This window comes from Agelaius tricolor, unplaced genomic scaffold (assembly GCF_023055355.1).
Source record: "Agelaius tricolor isolate 1412-34295 unplaced genomic scaffold, bAgeTri1.0.p SCAF_15, whole genome shotgun sequence".
NCBI lineage: Eukaryota > Metazoa > Chordata > Aves > Passeriformes > Icteridae > Agelaius > Agelaius tricolor.
This window is the reverse complement of record NW_027269275.1, coordinates 15,096,666-15,115,474: the sequence shown is the minus strand read 5'-3', so window position 1 is coordinate 15,115,474 and position 18,809 is coordinate 15,096,666. Positions and strand designations below refer to the sequence as shown.

Below are 18,809 nucleotides of genomic sequence, written 5' to 3'. Positions count from 1 at the left end.
TAAAGCTCATTTCATCCATTACTTCTGGTGCATAAATTGATTGTAGATGATAAAAGCAAAATAGCACTTTCTAAAACAAAACACAGCAGTCAAGTCTGTGACAATTTGAAGTTCTGGATATAAGCTGTGGGCTGTGGAGTTGAAACTCAGCATGGTGAGGGAGTCTGTTTTTATTTTAGGTTGTCTGCAAATTCTGTCTACAGTTCTACAGCCATTATGGTCTTATTTTTAAAGTTTGTCTTGAGCTTTAAATGGGAGCAGAAGTTGAAGAGCAAAAAACTGTGAACCAGGAAGGTTTGTGGTCATGTTCCTTTTTTTTTTTTTAGCAACATATTTCCATGATGTTGTGTATGTAGATTAAAGTGTAATCTTAAATTTAGAATTTGTGGAGTTGTAGTGCTTGCTTTTTATAAAAAAATACAACCTTCCAGTCTCGATTTAAAGCTATGTTGTCTGAAAATGGAAAGATACAATTGTATAAGTTTTGTATTTGGTTATGTGCATCAGATTTAGCCGTACACAAAAGAGGGGGGATGAGTCTGCATAGAAAATAATGAAGTTAAGCAGGATAAGCTGAAGTGGGTGATGACCTATTTTATCTGAGTTTGACAATTAGGTTATTTCCTCTAATTTCCAATGTTTTCCTTGGTGTTGCCACCCTTATGGTGCAATACAGAGCAGAGACCCAGCGGGGCATGGGGACAAAGGGCACCCCTGGAAGTGCTGCAGCTGGGGCTGTGGTGAGGCTGTGCCAAGGCTGTGTGCAGAGCTGTCCTCCCTGCTCAGTTCTGGGTCTCTTCATGTCAGCAGCAGCAGAGGGATCACACAAGCACCCTCAGGCAGCAAGGAGGGATGGAGCTGCCCCCTGGCCCTGTGCCAGCAGAGCTGTGCTGTGTGATGCTGAAAGGAAGGAATCTGACACCACCACATGACAAAGTGGCCACAGTTCTACAGGGCTTTACCTTCAGCTGAGCCAAAGAGATCAGGACATAAGAAACATTCCCTGTGCCAGGAGGTGCATCCTGTTCTTTGAACAAAGTTTGTCACAGCCAACAAATTCAGGAGGTCTGCAGCTTGGTGGTGTGACCTGGTGAAGTTGGTGGGATGGTCTTTGCTAAGCAGCAGAATGGTCTTTGCTAAGTGTTTCAGACCTGCCAGTGTCAGGGTGAGCTCTGGTGTTACTGCTTCAGGCTTAGATGATGCTTTTACACCGAGTTGAAACAATTGGGAACTTTGAATCACAGCTCCCCTCAGGCTTGAGCAGTTGGTTGGCAGAGGTGGCACTGAGGTTGTCGCTGCTCTCATAGAGCTGAGGGCAGTTTTAGCTGTGGATTGGATCCTGGCTGCTTGCACACAGAGATGGAAAAAACACATGGCAAACCCCACCATGTTGTAAGGAAATCTCAGTAGAAATAGAGAAATTGAATAAGAACTCTCTTATCTGCCAGTGCACTAAGAAGGTGGCAAGGAAGAGCTGGTGTAGTCCCTGCAGATATAGGAGAAAGTCTTCTATATTGTGCCTGGAAGGCTGTAAAAATATCTCCAAATTCAGTTTATTACAGATGCATGTATGTCAGATGACACTGGGAGGCTGAATTTTTAGATGCCATAAATGCCTGCTGTGGAGAGGCTCTTGTGAGTCAGGGAGCTCATGGGGATGTAACTTCTGACTCGTGCTCTGAGCAGTGCAGAAGATATTTACAGCAAAGGTGTGTTCAGAAGTTGTTCTGCAGCACTGACCATAATCACTCATCTTTGGTATCCTTTGAGAAGTGCAGTAAAAGGCCCCCAGACCCCGCCACTTTAGTATTCATCCAAAACCCCCACCACCCAACAGCAAAAAAAGCCAGAAAGCAAACCTTACAAATTAAAGAAGCTTGTTTAAGAATAGCTAATAAAATCAGAAGGGTAAATTTTTTGAGATGGTAGAGAGACTGTTTAAGAAGACATTTTATTGGAGGATCAGACAGCTGATCAAAACACCTGACAAAATTAGACATAGGGATGAGAGGCAATAGGGATACACACCTGAAGTTTAAATTTTATTCAATGAGACAAGTTGAAAGAACAAACTTCTAAGCTTAAATAACCCAATAAGGTTGACAAAATTAGTTGAGGGACATGTGGCTAAAGGTCTGAAATTTTAAAGGAATATTTTTCCTTCCCAGCACATCAGTGATGGGAAGCAAGCTGGAGTCTTAGGAGAACTTCTCATGAAGAACTCTGAAAGCATAGGAATGTTTAGAGGTTCACAAATGCCACTCTTTTGCTTTTAAAGGATTATCATTCTGAAGTAAAAGAATTAATACAGCAACAGTGTTGTTTGACAACAAAAAAAAATAATTACAGACCATGCAAATTAACAGAAACAGAAGACACAAAATGGGAATGGGCTTAAGCATTGCAATAAGGAAGAGGAGAGTTTGTGAAGGCTGGGTTTGCCTTACTGTCCTGCTGGATAGGTGCACAATGATTTTTATGAGGATGGAATAAACAATCCAAACTTTATACAAAAAATGGCCTCTGAGCTGCCACTTTGAGTGCAGGGTCAAGCTGTGTCCCACTTCATGGAGAAGTGAGTTCAGTTCTCCTCTGCAGTCAGAACATAAATGGAATAAGAGACCAGGAGGGGGGGAATAGAAACCAAAGCAAAGAACATTGTTATGCTGTTATCTGTAATAATCACCTTAGGCTTGTGTTGTGTGATGCTGGTGGCTCTGGTTATTCCCTGCTTCTCAAAGAAGTTACAGAACTGGGAGTGTAGCAGGAGCACTGAGCTGGAAATGAGCTTCCATGAGAACAGCTGAGCAGACTCTGATTAACCAGCCTTGAGAAGAGACCTTTGGGGAGGGGTGTGAATCAGGACTTCAAAATCCTTGAGAAAGTGGTCAGGGATTTCTTCCAATTTTAAAATAAAAAATAGGTTGGGCAGGAATTGAATGGGGGAGCTGTGGGATGCTGCCTTTTCAAAGAGCTTCCAAAGGTTCAGAAAGTGAGATTGTGTAAAATATATGCTGAACAATGAAAGAGTGTTCTTGGAAAGTACAGCTGAGTGCTCTGTCCTCTGCATCCACTGTCAGCTATTTTTGGGGACAGTACATCAGGCTGGACAGACATCTGTCCTCATATACTATATCTGCACTTAGGTGTTTTTTACTGCCTTCTTAATCACCTATATAAATAGTTTTTTCTGATATATGAGTAAAAATACCCTACAAATACCAAATTGGGAATTAAAATGCTGATTGTTGTCCAGTCCTTTTCCTACCAATTAAGAGCTAAAGAGTAACTGTAGCTGTACATTGGAAAGCTGTCGACTAGAGGATATTGATCTTTTATCTTGGATTCAATAAAATACATAAGTAATGGAAAATCTTTAGTAATTTTGTCATTCTTCAGTAATTTTTGTGTGGATTTGGTTTATTTTAGTGCTATATTTCTGCTGCAGGGAATCTTGTGCTGTGACCATTCTTTTGCTTGACTGATATTTTATTTGCTTTTTTTGAAGGTACATGGGAATAGGACTTTCTGCTCAAGGAGTCAACATGAACAGGCTTCCTGGTAAGTCACTGTTAAGGTTTGTTTTACAATCTGTGTTAAATGTTCATTTGAAATAAAGATTTTTCTTTATATATATGTATTAGTGAATGTGTGTTTCTATTAATAAAATTGCATTACTATAATTGTCTTATATCTGGAAGCTTCAAACCATTGAGTGTTATCTGAAATTGAGTTACTGGTGTTGTCAATGCAGCCATGATGATTTCAGCAGATAATAGAGATTAAAGCTAAACTAATAGGTAATGGGCAAGATGATGAGCTTTCAGACAGGCAAACTCTTCTTTGTGTCTGAAAAGTAAGTAAGAAAATAATTTTGCATTTAATCTGTATACTCCGCTTGACAAATTTACATGAAAGAATCTGGAAATGACAGGATAATTGGCCTGTTGTATTGTCTCCATTCTTTCCTTCTTCCCACTGAAAGACTACAAAAATGTGACAGAGTGGTATTTCCAGTTAAGATTGTTGCTTGTTTTGTTTGAAATGTGTGCTTTCAGGTTTGCTGCTAAGTTGGTCAAGTGGCTTCTTTATCGGAATAAATAATTGGTAATCCTTCCTTGACAATATCCAATTTATTAAGCAAAATAACACTTTCTAGATATATATTGATGTAGTGACTTCTATGCCAGAAATTCTTTCAACTGAGCTTGAAATTGGAAGTTTGTATTTGGTAGAAAGTAAATGTTCTTCAGATCTCAAGTGAATGACAGCTGGTCAGTGGTGGGGGCATTCTTGGCCTTGGGTGCTACTTCTGGTGAAGTTGTTTTAAAGATGAAATTGAGCTCAGCCCTTATGGATCTTGGTGTCTGGAAAGGAGAATGTTTTGTGAGTGTCCTAACAAAAGAAAGATCTGTCTTGTGGAGAATGCTTTGAGTGACACCTGTGCTTCAAAGAATTTGCATCTTACTTCAGTCTGTATTTGTTAGTAATTGTTATGACAACTGCACCAGTCAGTCCTACTCCCCCCCAGCCCTGATCCAGGTGGGTTGTGTGCCATGTACAAGGCAAAGCAGGAATTGAGTCCCATCATCTCCTTCCAGGGTTGAAGTTCTTGGAAAAAGGGTTGTTTGGTTCTTAATGGAGCCTGTTCTGCTCAAGTAAATGGCTCTGTGGTTTGTGTGATGGAAGGATGGGGGAATGTTTTGTAGGCTTGGCCTTGCAGATGGTTGGTTGGATTTTGCTGTTTTTAGGATTCCCCTGGGGTTGTAGCACAGGTACATCCAGGGGTCAGTGCTAACCTGAGGTGGTGTGTACTGAATGTCTCAGGTGTGCTGTGCTGAAATTGAACTGCCAGTGTAATTTCTTCTTCTTTTTTATTTTTGTCCCCCTTTGGTGACTAAAAATTACCCATTTCTGATAAATGGCTTTAAAACCCACATGGGCAGAATTTGTGGCCAGTCTGAGTCAAAGTGCCTGTACACAACTGTCATTTCTAGAGTGCATGTGATGAACATGGAATTCTTTTCTCTCAGTGAAATAAAGCATAAAGTGAACTTGAGACTTGAGATTATACAATTCATTGCTAAATAAGCACTAATTTGATCCTATGAACCTGTTGTTTGTTTGATCACATGCAGATTATGCTGCCAAGAGTCATTCTGTGGTCATAGTTAGGTCTCTCTCCCATCATCTGTGTAAGATTAACTGCATGGCTTTGTATTGTAGCTCAGTAATTATCTTCCTGGCTTTTGGACAATGAGTGTGATTTTTTAAAATATATATATATATTTTTTAGTATATTATTCAAGTAACTGTAGTGAGAAACATTTCCAGGCTTAACTGTTATCAGGTCCTTCACAGCACAGAGTAAGTGAGAGCTCATAAAGAAGTGACAGACTTTGGAGTCTTGACTTGGCTTTGTGTCAGAGTGTAATTTTAACTTTTTGTGACCTGAAACCCTGCCAGGTTTCTCTCCTTAGACCCTTTCTAAGTCACTTCTGCTTTAACAGATTGATTTTCACTCAGTGTGCTGCCAGGGAAGTGTGTAACCACTACAAGTGGTGGTTGGGAGACCAGAGCCTGGTACAGGAGCCAAAGTTGGTCCCTTTCTTGTTCCCAGTTTCACTTGGTGGCACCCTGGGAGTCCTAATTCAAAGAACAGTCTTGCTGCTGGGTTCTGTCTCAAAATCCTTCTCCCTCCACAAGGACAAACACTTTGGCCATATCCAGTTCCAAGTCAGGGCATTTGCTCTTTATTGCCAGATTTATTTTGGCTTAAACCCAGCTGGGTGCTGGTGGGGGTAGTGCTGAGCTTTCTCTGGAGATTACAAATGTGATTGGAGCACATGAACTGAGTTTCCTGAACTACCCCTGTCTGCATTGAGAATAGAGATTGCTTTTAATTGGAGGGTTCCCTATCCATGCTCTACTTAGGGTTTCTTTGTGCTGTGCTTTGAAATTCAGTCAGCAGGTCTGAAATAATTGTGGGATTATTATTAACTACCAGCTTTTGTGACCCTGACATATCTTGATTTTAAAAAAAAAATATTAAAGACAATTAGAACATTTACTAATAAGCATTCTGCTTTCAACCAGTGGCTTTTAGTGAAATGTTTTCTGCTCACTTCTTTCCCCACATTCAGTTTTTTTCACGTGTGCTCAGCATTTTGGTATTTGAGGATGAAATTACATGTTGCAGCTGAACTGATCTAACTCCATGTCATCAAAGGAGAGAAACCTGACCCTTCCCTCCTCTCCACCCTATCTGCACAGCCACTCTTCTTCCCTGGTGCAAGCCTTTGGCTCTGGCAGTTGTCACCTTGGCCAGGGCAGCTTCCAGGCCAGGCAGGAACCTGGTGGGCTGGTTCCTTCAGGATTCATGGAGCAATGATCTTATTTGTGCATTCTGCATGTAACAGAGCAGTGTACTTTTGATATTATTATTATTATTATTATTATTATTATTATTATTATTATTATTATTATTATTATTATTATTTATTAATTTATTTAGGCCTCAGTCCAGTAAGTTTTCCTGAGCTCTGCTGAAAATGTGTTGGTGGTTTGCTACAGGTTTCACCAAACCTTTGTAAAATGAGATGATGATAAGTGTCCTGTCCTTAGCATGGGTGAGGTTGCACACTGGGAATGAGTCTCCCCTGCATGTGATGTTCTGCATTAGTTCAAGTCTTCATGCTGTTGAGAAATAACATTTCATTTGTTTGAGCTCTTTGAGGGCACCCCAGCAGGAACAAAGAGCCAGGCAGAGAGGGAAGGGGGGATGAATCTCTAAGGTAGCAGCAAGTTCTTAATTCAGCCTAAGATGTTGTGAAACCACACCCTTAGGCATACCCTGCTTCAGTTTCTTAAACAGCACAGATAGGAGCTGACCAATCACTTTTAGAGACTTTAAACACCCTCTGGTTAATGAATGACCTGCCCTGCTCTGCAGCATTGTGCATGCTGCAGGGAGTGCCAGCTTTCACTCACCATTCTTTGGTTTTGTGAAGCATTGGTAATTTTTTCAGCTTGCTTTTTAAACAAAAAGATGCTGCTTGGCTTATTCGCTCTCTGTCTGCTCCAAACTCTCTGTTAAAAGAACAAGGTTTCAAACTCAAGAATATTTTATAGACTTGAATTAGTGTGCAGCCAGATAAATCAGGAGAATTTGGTGTACAGGAACCTTCTCCCTATTAGGGTTTGGCTTTTGGGTCTGTAGTGCTGTGAGCCAAGTCACCAAAACTAGAAACATTTTGTCCAGGTGTTCTGAGTCTTTTGTTCAGCAAAAGGTCCTTGTGAATGACCCATTTATCTGGACATAAAATAGAAATGAGCCCTGGGAATGAAGAATTCCCCCTGCTCTCCTCCTCTGTGAAAGCCATCCTTCATCCTCCATAATCCCATGTGTGGACTGGGCTTTCCATTTTAGCTTTGTTTGGAGATCCTTTCCTTTGAATTTTCTTGCTGATAGGTTTCTGTTGGCATTTGTAGGTAGGACTTTATTTCTTCTCAGTTTATCCTTCAAGCTGCCAGAGGAGGTGCAAGCAGGAGGAGCAAGACTGTTGAGGACTCTGTCCTCCTGTTCCTTTCTTTGAGAGGAAAACGTTGCTTGTTTCTTCCTTGGGGACGTTCCCAGGGGTTTTTCATGCTGGTGTGCTCCTCTCTGGGAGCAACCAGAGAAGGGAGGCTGGGTAGGTGTTGTATCATAAAATCATAGAATGTCCCACATTGGAAGGGATTCACAAGGATCCTGGTCCTGCACAAGTAAAATTCTCATGGGGAGATATTATTCCTCATCAGAGTTGGGGATGGGTTTCTGCAGAGGTTCTGTATCTAGATTTTCAAACCTCAGTTCCACAAGGATCTGACAGCCTCATGTAACTCTTTAAGTTAATCCTGCTGCAAGTGGGAAGTTCTGCTAAAGTCTTCCAGTTTTTCCTTCTAGCCAGTTTTGGTTTCTTGTTGGTTGTTGTTGGGGGTTTTTTTTGTTTGTTTGGTGATTTTGTTTTGTTTCTTTGTTTTGTTTCTTTTGTTTTCTGTGAATGCTATGGAATCTTTCTACCTCAAATGTGTTTAAGGAAGTTTTTAGTTTGTGCTTTGGCTTGTCACTTTCTGTGACTCCACTGACAAACAAAGGACCTGTGCTAAAGGACTCAGTGTCAGTGCTAAATGCAGTAATTATAGAAGCTGAGACCTCACCAAATCATCTGATCTGAAGTGAATTCAATTAGCATTAGTCCTGCCTGACAGGTGTGTGTCTAAACCAGTCTTTCATTATTTTTCTGGCAACTTCTTCCAACACTGTCCTTGTGTGATGACAAAGCTGAATATCCCATGTAGTCTGAGCCTATTCTTGGATCACGTGGAGGTGGAAAATAATTAATTTCTTTCCTCTTTGTAGCTCTATAAATGAAAACCTTTATCACTGCTTTGTGGTCTTCTCTCCAAATCATACACCCCTGGCTCTTCACCCTTCCCTGTTTGTCAGGTTTTCTTGATTTATGACAACTTTTGTAGATGTTTTCTGAAATTTAATCACTGGATGTATCACAAGCACTGGATGTATCACAAGTATCTTACTTTTTATAGTAAAAGAAAACATTAAAATTCAGAGCAAGTTCAGGAAGTGGCTCTTATCCCATCTTGCAAACAAGGGCAAAAGAAAATCCTTGCCAAGCTTTCACAATTCTTAAGGCTTCAGCAGAAACAGGAGGGGAAGAAGCTACATGGTTACCTGGGGAAAAAAGGCTTTTGTTTTCTAGAGCAATCAGCAAAAGCCCTGAAGTAAGGGGTTAAATGCATGAGCAGTATGTGGCAAACAAGCAGTGAATCAGTCTGCTCTCAGAGCCTCTTGGCTGCATCAGCAACTTGGACACACTGCTTGATTTTCTGTCTTTAGAAGTAATTTCTATTAAGTTTATTTATTTATGCAGCTGATGAAGCTCTGGCTTGTAGTACCTTATGGTGTTTGTCCTGCTGCAGAGCTCTTTCAGAACTGTCCTTAAAAACAGTTGTCCAAAAAGGCATGTGGGATTTCCACAGGGTGTCACAGAAAGCCTTGGACAGGTGTTGGTTGGTTCCACATTCAGCTGGCTGTGCCAGTTCCTCTCCACAAAATTGCTTGTGCCTCTGGTACCCTCTAATTTATCCTATCAAACCAGTTTGTGGGGCTGCATGTGGAATGGGTCACCTAATTGGGTTAATAATAATGGGTGGGGGGCACTGCTTCATTCTGGGCTTGTTATTAACTTGGGTCTGTCCACTTGCCTGGTTCATCACAGGTAATGCAGGTTGAAACAGCTCCTTTGGGAAAATTTATTCTCCTGAATCACGTGGTTAACAGTGGTCAGAGGTTATTTTTAGATAGAGATATGTGTTGAAAACATCAATTCAATTTCTCCCCAATTAACAGTTTTCCTGATCATGGAGACATTTTTATACTTTTTTTCAGTCTTTCCAGGCATAGTGGGCTGAAGCTAACTTGGCTGACTTGTCTCCCTGAATTTTTATTTAGGCTGAGAACTTCTTCTGAAACTTCACTTGGGTAGCCTTTTGCTGACTTAACTGCTTTTTACCTGAAAGCATAATTTGTACCTCCTAAGAGGTCATCAGTGTGTTTAGAAATGGCAAATTTTAGCACTGCACAGTGGAAGAAAAGAGAGCAAAGTGGGTCAGTGTGATGGGTCAGCTCTGGAATTATTGAATCCATTTGTGCAGAATGGATTTACAGAAAAATTCCTCAGCACACAAGAGCTCGTGTGGGTGGGTGAAGATGATTGTGGTGCAAAGAACAGTGGTGGATAAAAAACATACATTGCCAAGAAAAGATAAGTGTTACAGCAGATTGGAGATTTCTGGCCTTTGAAAGTCAGAGCCTTTTGGATTTACCTCCATGAGTCTCTGTATTTTTGGAGAAGGAGTTTATTTATGTAAGTAAATCTCCTGGCTGTCACCACTGCCTGTAGTTTTATTTACATCTTTGGTTGTGCTACCCCTGTTTCTTCTAAACTAAACTGCAAGATGCACTCCAGAATCACAGTTAGTGCACTCCAGCCACTAATAAGAGTTCAGTCCAAAACACAAGGCTAAGCCATAAAGCCTACCCAGCCCCATTTGAAAAAAAAAATTAAAAAATCTCCTATGGGAGGAAGTGTCCTGAGACTGGTTTAAGCTGGTTGTTTCTTTCTTGAGTCTGCTTTTACTGTACTGCACCATCTGCTACTTTCAAAATAGCTTTTATTTATTTTTTTTAATTTAAGTCAAAATTAAGGTCATACTAAAGAAATTAATAAGAAATTTGGGCTTCTTGTAATAAAACAAAAGGATTTCCTTTGAACTTAAGCTTTCACATATTTTTAGTGTTAAGATTTTTTTTTCTCCATATGGAATCAATCTTGTGTTCAGTATATGTAAAATGCCATCATAGGAAAGTAATCTGAGGAGCACTTAATTTTTGTTTATCCTGGGTATACACAACTGATTAAATTTTCTTTCTTCATCTTCACTCTAAATTCTGTGTGTACATGTGTTCTATGTATATTTTAATGGCTGCCCTGCTGCATCATAATGTTGAAGAATGTGAGTTCCTCTGGGATTGCTTAACTCACTCTCATCTTTTCTCTTCCTGCTTCTACTCTCTGCAGATCAGCTGAACACCTTTTAAAATTAAAATTTAAATACACAAAATTTTTAAAATTTGAAATTTTAGAATTATTAAAATTATACTATCTTTATTTTAAAAAAATTTCTCTGTGTCTTTGGGAATCTTTGTCGTTCATGATTTATTTGTCCACTACCCATCAACTTCAGCTCAGTTCCACTGAACTGCTCAGTTGTCTTGTCATCCATGTCAGCTTTCTCTGTTTTCAGTCATTTTTTCAGTTTATGTGCTGAGTTCACCTGAACTTGTATGAAGATTCCAGCTTGAATACTGAAACAGATTTGTTGCATGTGCTGTGCATTCATTCACATCCCATCTTTGTCCCTTAGAAGAACTGGGAGTTCTTTCTTTCCCATTCTTCAGTCTTTCAGGACTCATGAATGGGCTGTCTGACAAAGCTGCCTCCTCGCAGCTGCTGTGTTTGGGGTGTTGCCCTGCAGAGCTTATCATGGCCAGAGCTGAGTGGGGTGGATGTGTTTGGAGATGAGCCTGGTGCTCAGGGCTGATATGGCTGAGCTGCTGTGGCAGGGGGTTGGACAGATGTGGCATTTCCACGTGCTGAGGGGTGACACCACAGTGATCAGGTCCCCAGATGAGGTCAGACCTGGTGCTGTCAGATGTGTTCAGAGCTGCAGAGTAACTAAACCAGCTCCTGAACCACAGAATTGGGATGAATTACCTTCTGAATTAAGGTTAAATTTAATACCGTGTTTTATTTATGGATATGTATATGAAAACTAGAACTGTATACAGTAAAAGTTCCTGCCTTTTTCCCTTTCTGACTGACTTCAGGTCATGTGTTTGCTCATATTGATTGTAATGCTTGTCCTGCCTGCAGCCAGAAAAACTGCTGCCCATTTGGTTGGGTTTATAGGAAAGTGTTGGGTTTCTTTCCTCTCTTTTTTTCCTGTTGTCTGTTCAGTTAGACTGGCTTTGGGCACCCAGACTTCAGGTTTGACTGGAGGAGCACACTGAGGCTCCAGCTGAGCTCTCAGAGCTGTGCCTCACCCAGAAGCAGTTGGGAAAGTGCTTTGCCATTAAAGTTGAACAAAACCATCCATCAGTATTTCAAGACAGTAATCCTGGCCTTGGAAAATAATCAAAGAAAGTGTTCCCAGTGGCCATTAAGGGCTCAGGCATCAGTGTGGGTATGTGATTCTTAGTGCTGGCCTGCACTTCTCCATGCCCTGATTTCTGTGCTGCATCTCTTTCCGAGCTGGGCTGGCCTCTTCAGAGGTTCTGTGCTCTGTCCTCCTGCACCATGTTCCCAGAGATGTGTGGTATGGCTGTGCTGGAGCCTTTGCATGGGTTCTCTGTCATCCAGCAGGTTGTGTTGGTTGTGTGCCATGGGAAAGCAGAGTTTCCAAAGCAGGACAGAGATGGCATTGCACAGTGGGGTTTGGGGTTTGGTCTTCACCCCTGCCACAGGTTGCATCTCCAGCTGTAGCACAGATTATGGAAAATCCAGGTATTTTAGTGACAGCTAAAAGTTGATTGGCACTTTAGAGACAGCAGTTTAGCTGTCAACACAAGTTGTAATCACAGAACTGCTTGTTCTTCAGATTAAAACAAATTCTTTAATGTGGCTGTACCTATTATTTTGGATAAAAGGTGGCATGAACACAGAGCTCAGTTTCACTACAACTCAAACTGCTGGGTAGCAGCTGTTTCCACTGATGGATAAATATGATCCTCTTCAGAAAACCCTGTTGCTTCACCTTGATTAATATGGAAAGCATTTAAGAAACCTCAGTTTAGAATCTAGAAGTCTTTGTTGCAACATCTTAACATCAGGAGGTGTGCTTCTTCTGGAAGACTTCTCTCTCCATAGTGTCTTGTATTTAGATAAGTGGGTTTTTGTTTGTAATTTTCTTAGCTCATTAAATACCATTTTAGGGATTGTTTTTACTAGTAACTGTACATGAACCCCCTGCATTCTGCAGTGATCTCTAACATTTCTTTTGGCTGAGTCACTAAACTGTCCTGCCTTGATGTCTCTGTAGAGTGACTCTTGCCCATCACCTTGCAAGACTTTGCTGGAAGTGTCTTAATATTTTATAAAGGTGTTCTTGCCCCTCAGCTGAAGGTTGAAAAGTTGGCCCATAAATGAACATGTGAATTATTTAGTATGATGAGATTTGAAGCTGTATATGTGATAAGCTTTTGATTGTTGTTCCTTACCCCTTCCACTAAATTGATACATGGAAATGTTCCTCCTCTGACTCTTTTCCCCCATCCCTGTCCTGCATCATTGTGTACCCCTGCCCTGTGGCCCACCCCCTCCACTGTGGTGTGCCAGGAATATGGTGGATATAATAGAGCAGTGGTGACCTGATCATGCTGGAGAACGTTTCCTTTGTTTGCAGAAACAGCCTGTTCTGTGGCTGTGGTCTCCACAGGGCTGTAAATGCCTTCAAGCACATCTTGACCTCTCTGGTGTAGGGAAACCCAGATCATGTTCTGACTCTGGCAGAAGATGGAACCATCAAGCTTGTAAGTTAGGAGGACTTGCCATCTTGATTCCGATTATTTTTTTCTTGATTACTGTATTCTGTGCTGTGGTGCATGCTAAGTAATAGTGAAATGGACTCCTTACAAATTTCTGGGGCTGGTGGAACAGACCTTTCCTGTTGAAAAGGTATTGCCTGTGTTGCAGCTGTCCAGAGCCTTCTGGTTTTGTTTTTTTTCTTTGAGTCAGTGGGTAGTGCCACTTTATATAATGGTGTAGACTGTGGTTTGATGTTTTTTTGGAGGCTAGTTAACATGCAGTGAGTGGTTGTTAATGGTAGGACTTTCTGATCTGGTCTAAAAATCACTGTGCCAGATCAATATTGTGAAAAATTGAATTGTACAGTGCTGCTCTGCTTGTTGTCTCCATGGTGGATCAGGCAATGCTTGTTAGCACCCACATTCTGCTCAATCTCTCAGACTCTTGAGTCATACTGATTTTTGGGTCACTGTGTCCTTTTCTTCCTGCTTTCTGTTAATATGAGAGAGATGTTATGATTCCTTTTTTTTCTTTTTTTCCTCTCCTTGGATTCTTGCCACACAAGTCTTGCTGTGAGGATTTGGACTGAATTTTGTCTCTTTTGCAGTTGCAAGTACTTTATTAAAAAACATGGACTAGCTTCTGAGCAAAAGCTGCAGCCAGGCCTGCCAAGAGTCCTGCACTCTCTGATGAGCATCATCTGCTGTGTCTGTGCAGGGGCCAGGCTGACTCTGCTTCATCTGCTGGGACCTGAGGTGAGGGGGAGGCCATGAGCAGCAGTGCCTGGCTGAGGTGTGTGTAATGCTGTGCTGCATTGCTCCATGGCCCTGGACAGGATTCAGTGGGATACTGCAAAGGTTATGGACCTGAACCCATCCAGCCCCTGCTTAGGGAAGTTTGTGCTCCATGGGGTAAAGTGGTTTTATTCTCTGTACAAGCATTGGTCCTGTAGTGCAAGGTTTGGTCTTCTACTGCATTCAGTCATTTTGCCACCTTGTAGAAGAAATAGAAGCTGGTTGGGGATGTTTCTAGCTAGGGCTTCTTCATATCCCTGGGTAAGTGGGTTTTAGGGTCTCTTTTTTTTTTTTTTTTTTTTTTTTTTTTTTTTTTTTTTACCCTTGACATGTTCTGGGCAGATGTCCAGGCCCTTGAAGTTGTGCCAGGGAGATGCTGTAATGTGTTGAGCATGCTGTTCCCTGCTCCTATTCCTGTCCTGCAGTTGGTGTTGTGGCTGTACCTAGACAGGTGCTCATGCCAGGGCCCCCCCTGTGCCCACATCCCCAGCTCTGTAACAGAGGCTGCTGTGGCCACTGAGCAGCTGTTTTTGTAGGCTCATTATGGCAGCAGAAAGATGTGTTACAGCACTAATAGTTGATTTGATTCTAAAGCATGATTGAATAAAGGAAAGCAAAGCAACCACCCTGCTCTCACCAAAACATGTGATGTGTAAGCAGCTTCATAGGGCTTGGCATAAATGCTGTAAAACTGAGTGACAGCTGAGATGCTCCAGCATCTCAGATGCTTCTTGGGGCAGCAGATTTCTCATGGCCAGGTATTTACAGACTTCTCAAACCCAGGCATTTGGTTTCTGAGGCTGTAGGAGCACCAGAGAGAGCTTGCTGAGCCTTCCCTTTGCTGGGGGTAAAGGCCTGTGTTGGACTGATGCACACCAGAGGCACATCCACTTGCAGAGCCAATGCACTGCAAGATGGAGTCATCAACAGAGGGTGGTTCTGCTTCTCCTGTGGTTCTGGCTCCTGTCTCATGTTTATGGTTGTCCTGTCCCTGCCTGGGAGTGCTCAGCCCAGGATGGTGTAGAACCAACATCCAAGTTCTTTGTGCACCAGATGCCATCTGTTCAGCCTCTGTTGAATATACCTTCCCCTCCCCTGACCTCATGCTCTGCTGCTGCCAGAGACCCATAGCTGGCTGAGCAATAGCAGCCTGCTCAGCACAATGCATGGAGAAGGCCCTGCCTCCAACTGGAAATTGGTCCAGCAGCAACTCTGGGCTCTGCTGCTGCCTCCACCCTCCACATCCCATTCCCCAAGCACTGGACAAGCAAAGTTTGTAGATCTGTTTCTGTTGGACTTTGGATTCAATAAATCTTATAAAATAATTTTGTTTGGGTTATTTCAGTGTGTTGACACAAGTTCTTGTCCCTTTGCAGCTAGTGTTTGCACACCACTTGCCTTGGCATGGGCAGCTGTGGGAAGCTAGGATTGCTGGCCAGGGGAGTGGGAAGAGGAATGCCACAGGCAAAATACTGGACAAGAATAGAGAAGGGAGAAAAATGAGAAGTGTTCCAAAATATGAAAGAGAGAAACTTTGGAAAGATTGTAGAGTGGTCACCGGGGTCTGTCCTGAAGAGTAAGTCTCAAACTCTCCCATTAGTCATGATACAACAGACACAAACTCTATTTACAAATCTTCAGATTCTTTCTGAGGAACTTCCATCTGCCCTTCATATGCCCAAACATACTCCACCATTCCTTCCATCTTCAGATGCCCCAGGTATCCCTGACTGCAGGGAGGTTACCACTGAATGTGTGGTCAGCAAGGCCCTGCCCTTTGCAGCAGCTTCTGCACCCATGACTGTGAATGCTTGGGCTGAGTTGCAGTAGAATGTGTTTCTCCTTTGGAATGTTCATGGGCAGGGAATGGTCCATGTGTCAGTGACAGTTCATCTGTCTGCCAACATCTTCAGCCCAGCAAGTGCAGAGCAGGAAGAGTCTGACATGTCTGGCTATAACTCAGTGGAAAAGTGTATTTTCCATGATCACTGGGCCTTGTGTGTCAGTCTTTGGCATGTCATCAGAGGGGATCTCAGTACAGATCCCTCTGGGTGTTGGCTTCCCTGTTCCCTTGTGCCCAGTGGCAAGTTTGACATGTTTGAACCTTGATGCTCTGAGGGCTGTCATCACTTGGCTTTCTCCTCCACCCTGTGTGAACAAAGCATCAGGCCAGAAAAGGCGTGGTGAAAATACTGCCCTTGGTAACTTCCATCCATCCATCCATCCATCCATCCATCCATCCATCCATCCATCCATCCTCCACCTGATGCTCTACACTTTGAAGTTTGAGCAGCTTATCCAGGTCCTGCTTTACCTGGGTGTGTGATGCAGCCATGATGCCAGTTCTGCCCAGAGCCTACCAGCAGTTCTGTGTTCATTGCTGGGGCTCTTGAAGCAGAGAGCTGAAGCACCATGTTATTTCTGTGGTGCTGAGATGGAAATGGTCACCCAGCTCAACAGAGCCACCTCCCACTTGCTGCCTTCTGAGGCAGCAGAGTCTGATCTCAGGTACAGGAGTCAGGATCTGGCCAAAGAGTCAAGAGCAAAGTAAGGCTGACATTGAGTGGGAAAGGTGGGATTGAGCAGGGACAGATGTAGGATAGTCAGGGACAGTAGTAGCACACTACATCTAACTCTGGTGCTTGCTTAAGAGTGAGTGTTTATCAGTTTATCCTGTAACTGTGTCCTGAAGTAACTCAAGTCCTTTCTGCCACGTGTCTGGCATTGCATAATTCTGATCTGTTTATCAAGCAGCAGCAATGGAACTTGCTGTTCATTTTTTTCCCCTATGTGTTGGGATCAAGGTAGTCTGCCAAGAAGATCAGCATATCAACTTTTTCTTGTTAGCAGGCCAAACAGAGCTTCAGTTTGGTGTTGAGCATGCAAAAATGTCCTCCCAAGCCCTACTCATGGTTTTTATTTTTCTTTCTTCCAGTTCTTTGATTGCACAATTGGAGCTATTCTGCATCTTGTTAGTCAATATATAGGTATATTTTGGATTTGGGTGTTGAAGGGTTCAATTCAAAGAGATGTAAATTTACCCTATTTTTGTTCAGTAGCTGCTGAAGTCCTACCTGTAGTGCTTGTGATTCTCTGTTTGCATGTTCAAAGTGTTGTCTTCAAAATGTGCTGTAGTGAGAACAGTCAGAGTCAGGACCTTGAGGTTCTGCTTTGACCACATGGGCCAGGTGGCCAAATCCTTTCTGTTCTCTGCCTGTCTCTCCTATTTAAAAGGATTTTATGCTTTTAAAGAGAGGATGGGGAAGGGAAAGGAAAGAACTGTAAACTGGACCTTGCAGCCACTCTAGGTCACTTGATTTCAGTCTATATTGTCCATCAGGAGTCCATGACCTGTATTTTGTAAGAAAAAGTGCATTGTCCAATTTTGTCCAGATTTCTGAAATTTTGAGAGGAATCTGCACTTGCACTTGAGAATTTTTAGACTTGGCCACAACTGCACAGGGTGCTGAGTGTCCATTGCTCTAGACATGGCTATGACCAAGAGACCAAAATGAGATGCTCTTTAAACAGCCTTGTTGGAATGAGCTACCAGTCACAAACTGCCAGTGTGTGGGTTCTCCCAGGGTTTTCTTAGGAGCAGCTGCCTGCCCCTCTCTGTCCTGGGATGGGCTGCTGGAGCTGCTGAGGATTGTGAGGTTGAGGGTGGTGAGAGGTGCTGGGGGAGTGAGCTGAGGTGATGTGCCCTGACAGGGAGGTGCACATGAGAATCTGTGCAAAGGGAGCAGTGATGCATTTTGGAGTGATGACAATAACCTCATGGAAACATCAGGTCAGTGGTAAAAATGACAATGAAGGGAAAATGCTAGGATTAACATGTAGAGGGTTTGGGAGCAGAGCAGAGAACAGCTGCAGCCTGCTTCCCTTCTCCATAGGGCATCTTCATCACCGTTCTCACAGGCAGCACTAAATCCAGAGAAGGTTCAGATGATGATGGTCAGAAAAGCAGGAAATAGCTAAATAAGTTAGGAGTCATCAGCCTGGAAAAGGGATCATTATGGGGGATTTTGCAGAGGTCTGCATACTGATGTATGTTATGGAGACACCAAATCCATTGTTTGTCATCTTCTCCTGTGCAAGAATTACAGGATATATCCAAGGAGTAGGAGGCACATTTTCATTGATTGCAGTTACTGTGTCAAACCCTTTCTTGCAGGACACAGTGAATGATATGAGTGTTTATATGTTCTTAATAGAGGATTGAACAATTTAATGGAGACAAAATCCTTCCAGGAGTACTGAGTGAACAGAATCTCCATCTGGCTCAGTTTGTCTGTGCTCACAGGTGGCTGGAGAGTGGTAATGCTGTTCAGTCAGGGTGTGATACATGCACATCCTGTACTTCTCTTGTCTCACTTCTTGAAGAGCATCCTCTTCCAGGCTGACCCCTATCCCACAGGGACAGCTGTTGTAGGAGCATGTGGGTGTCACCTCCTCTGCCTTCCAGGTCACAGCAGTGACTTCTGCAGTACTTGAGTACAAGTGGCACAGAGGTTAAACTGTCAGGAGAATTGGCAGATGCACCTGTGGGGAGGGGTTTCAGGAAGTTCTGATTCAGTCCTTATTAAAACACTGCTGGATTTTGTAGAGGAAGAAGCTGTTGAGTCACTGGAGGCTCCAAGGGTGTCGTGGGAGTCCCAGAGGAGGTTGTAATACGCTGGACCCATTCCTAGGTGGCGATAGCAAATTGTTAATGATGCAGGAAAAGCCCAAGTTTTCAGGAAGTGTTTTGAGAAAAGTTGGAGTCTGTGTGTTCAAAATACATGTGGTGAGTTACTGCCCACTCTTCTTGTAATCCAGGATAATGCCAAATGCTTTCAAGAGGGATACACTATTTAAATCAACCGGC

General features: G+C 42.6%; 1 protein-coding gene across 2 annotated transcripts in view; it reads left to right on the top strand.

The window, feature by feature from the left end:
• The window catches only part of RANBP10 (RAN binding protein 10), a 64,633-nt gene that overhangs the window by 12,811 nt on the left and 33,013 nt on the right, over positions 1 to 18,809 (top strand). For both annotated transcript variants that reach the window (XM_071440649.1, XM_071440648.1), the window contains exon 3: positions 3,509 to 3,561. In XM_071440649.1, coding sequence (XP_071296750.1) covers positions 3,509 to 3,561 — 53 coding nt within the window. The remainder of the gene's footprint in view (positions 1 to 3,508; positions 3,562 to 18,809) is intronic.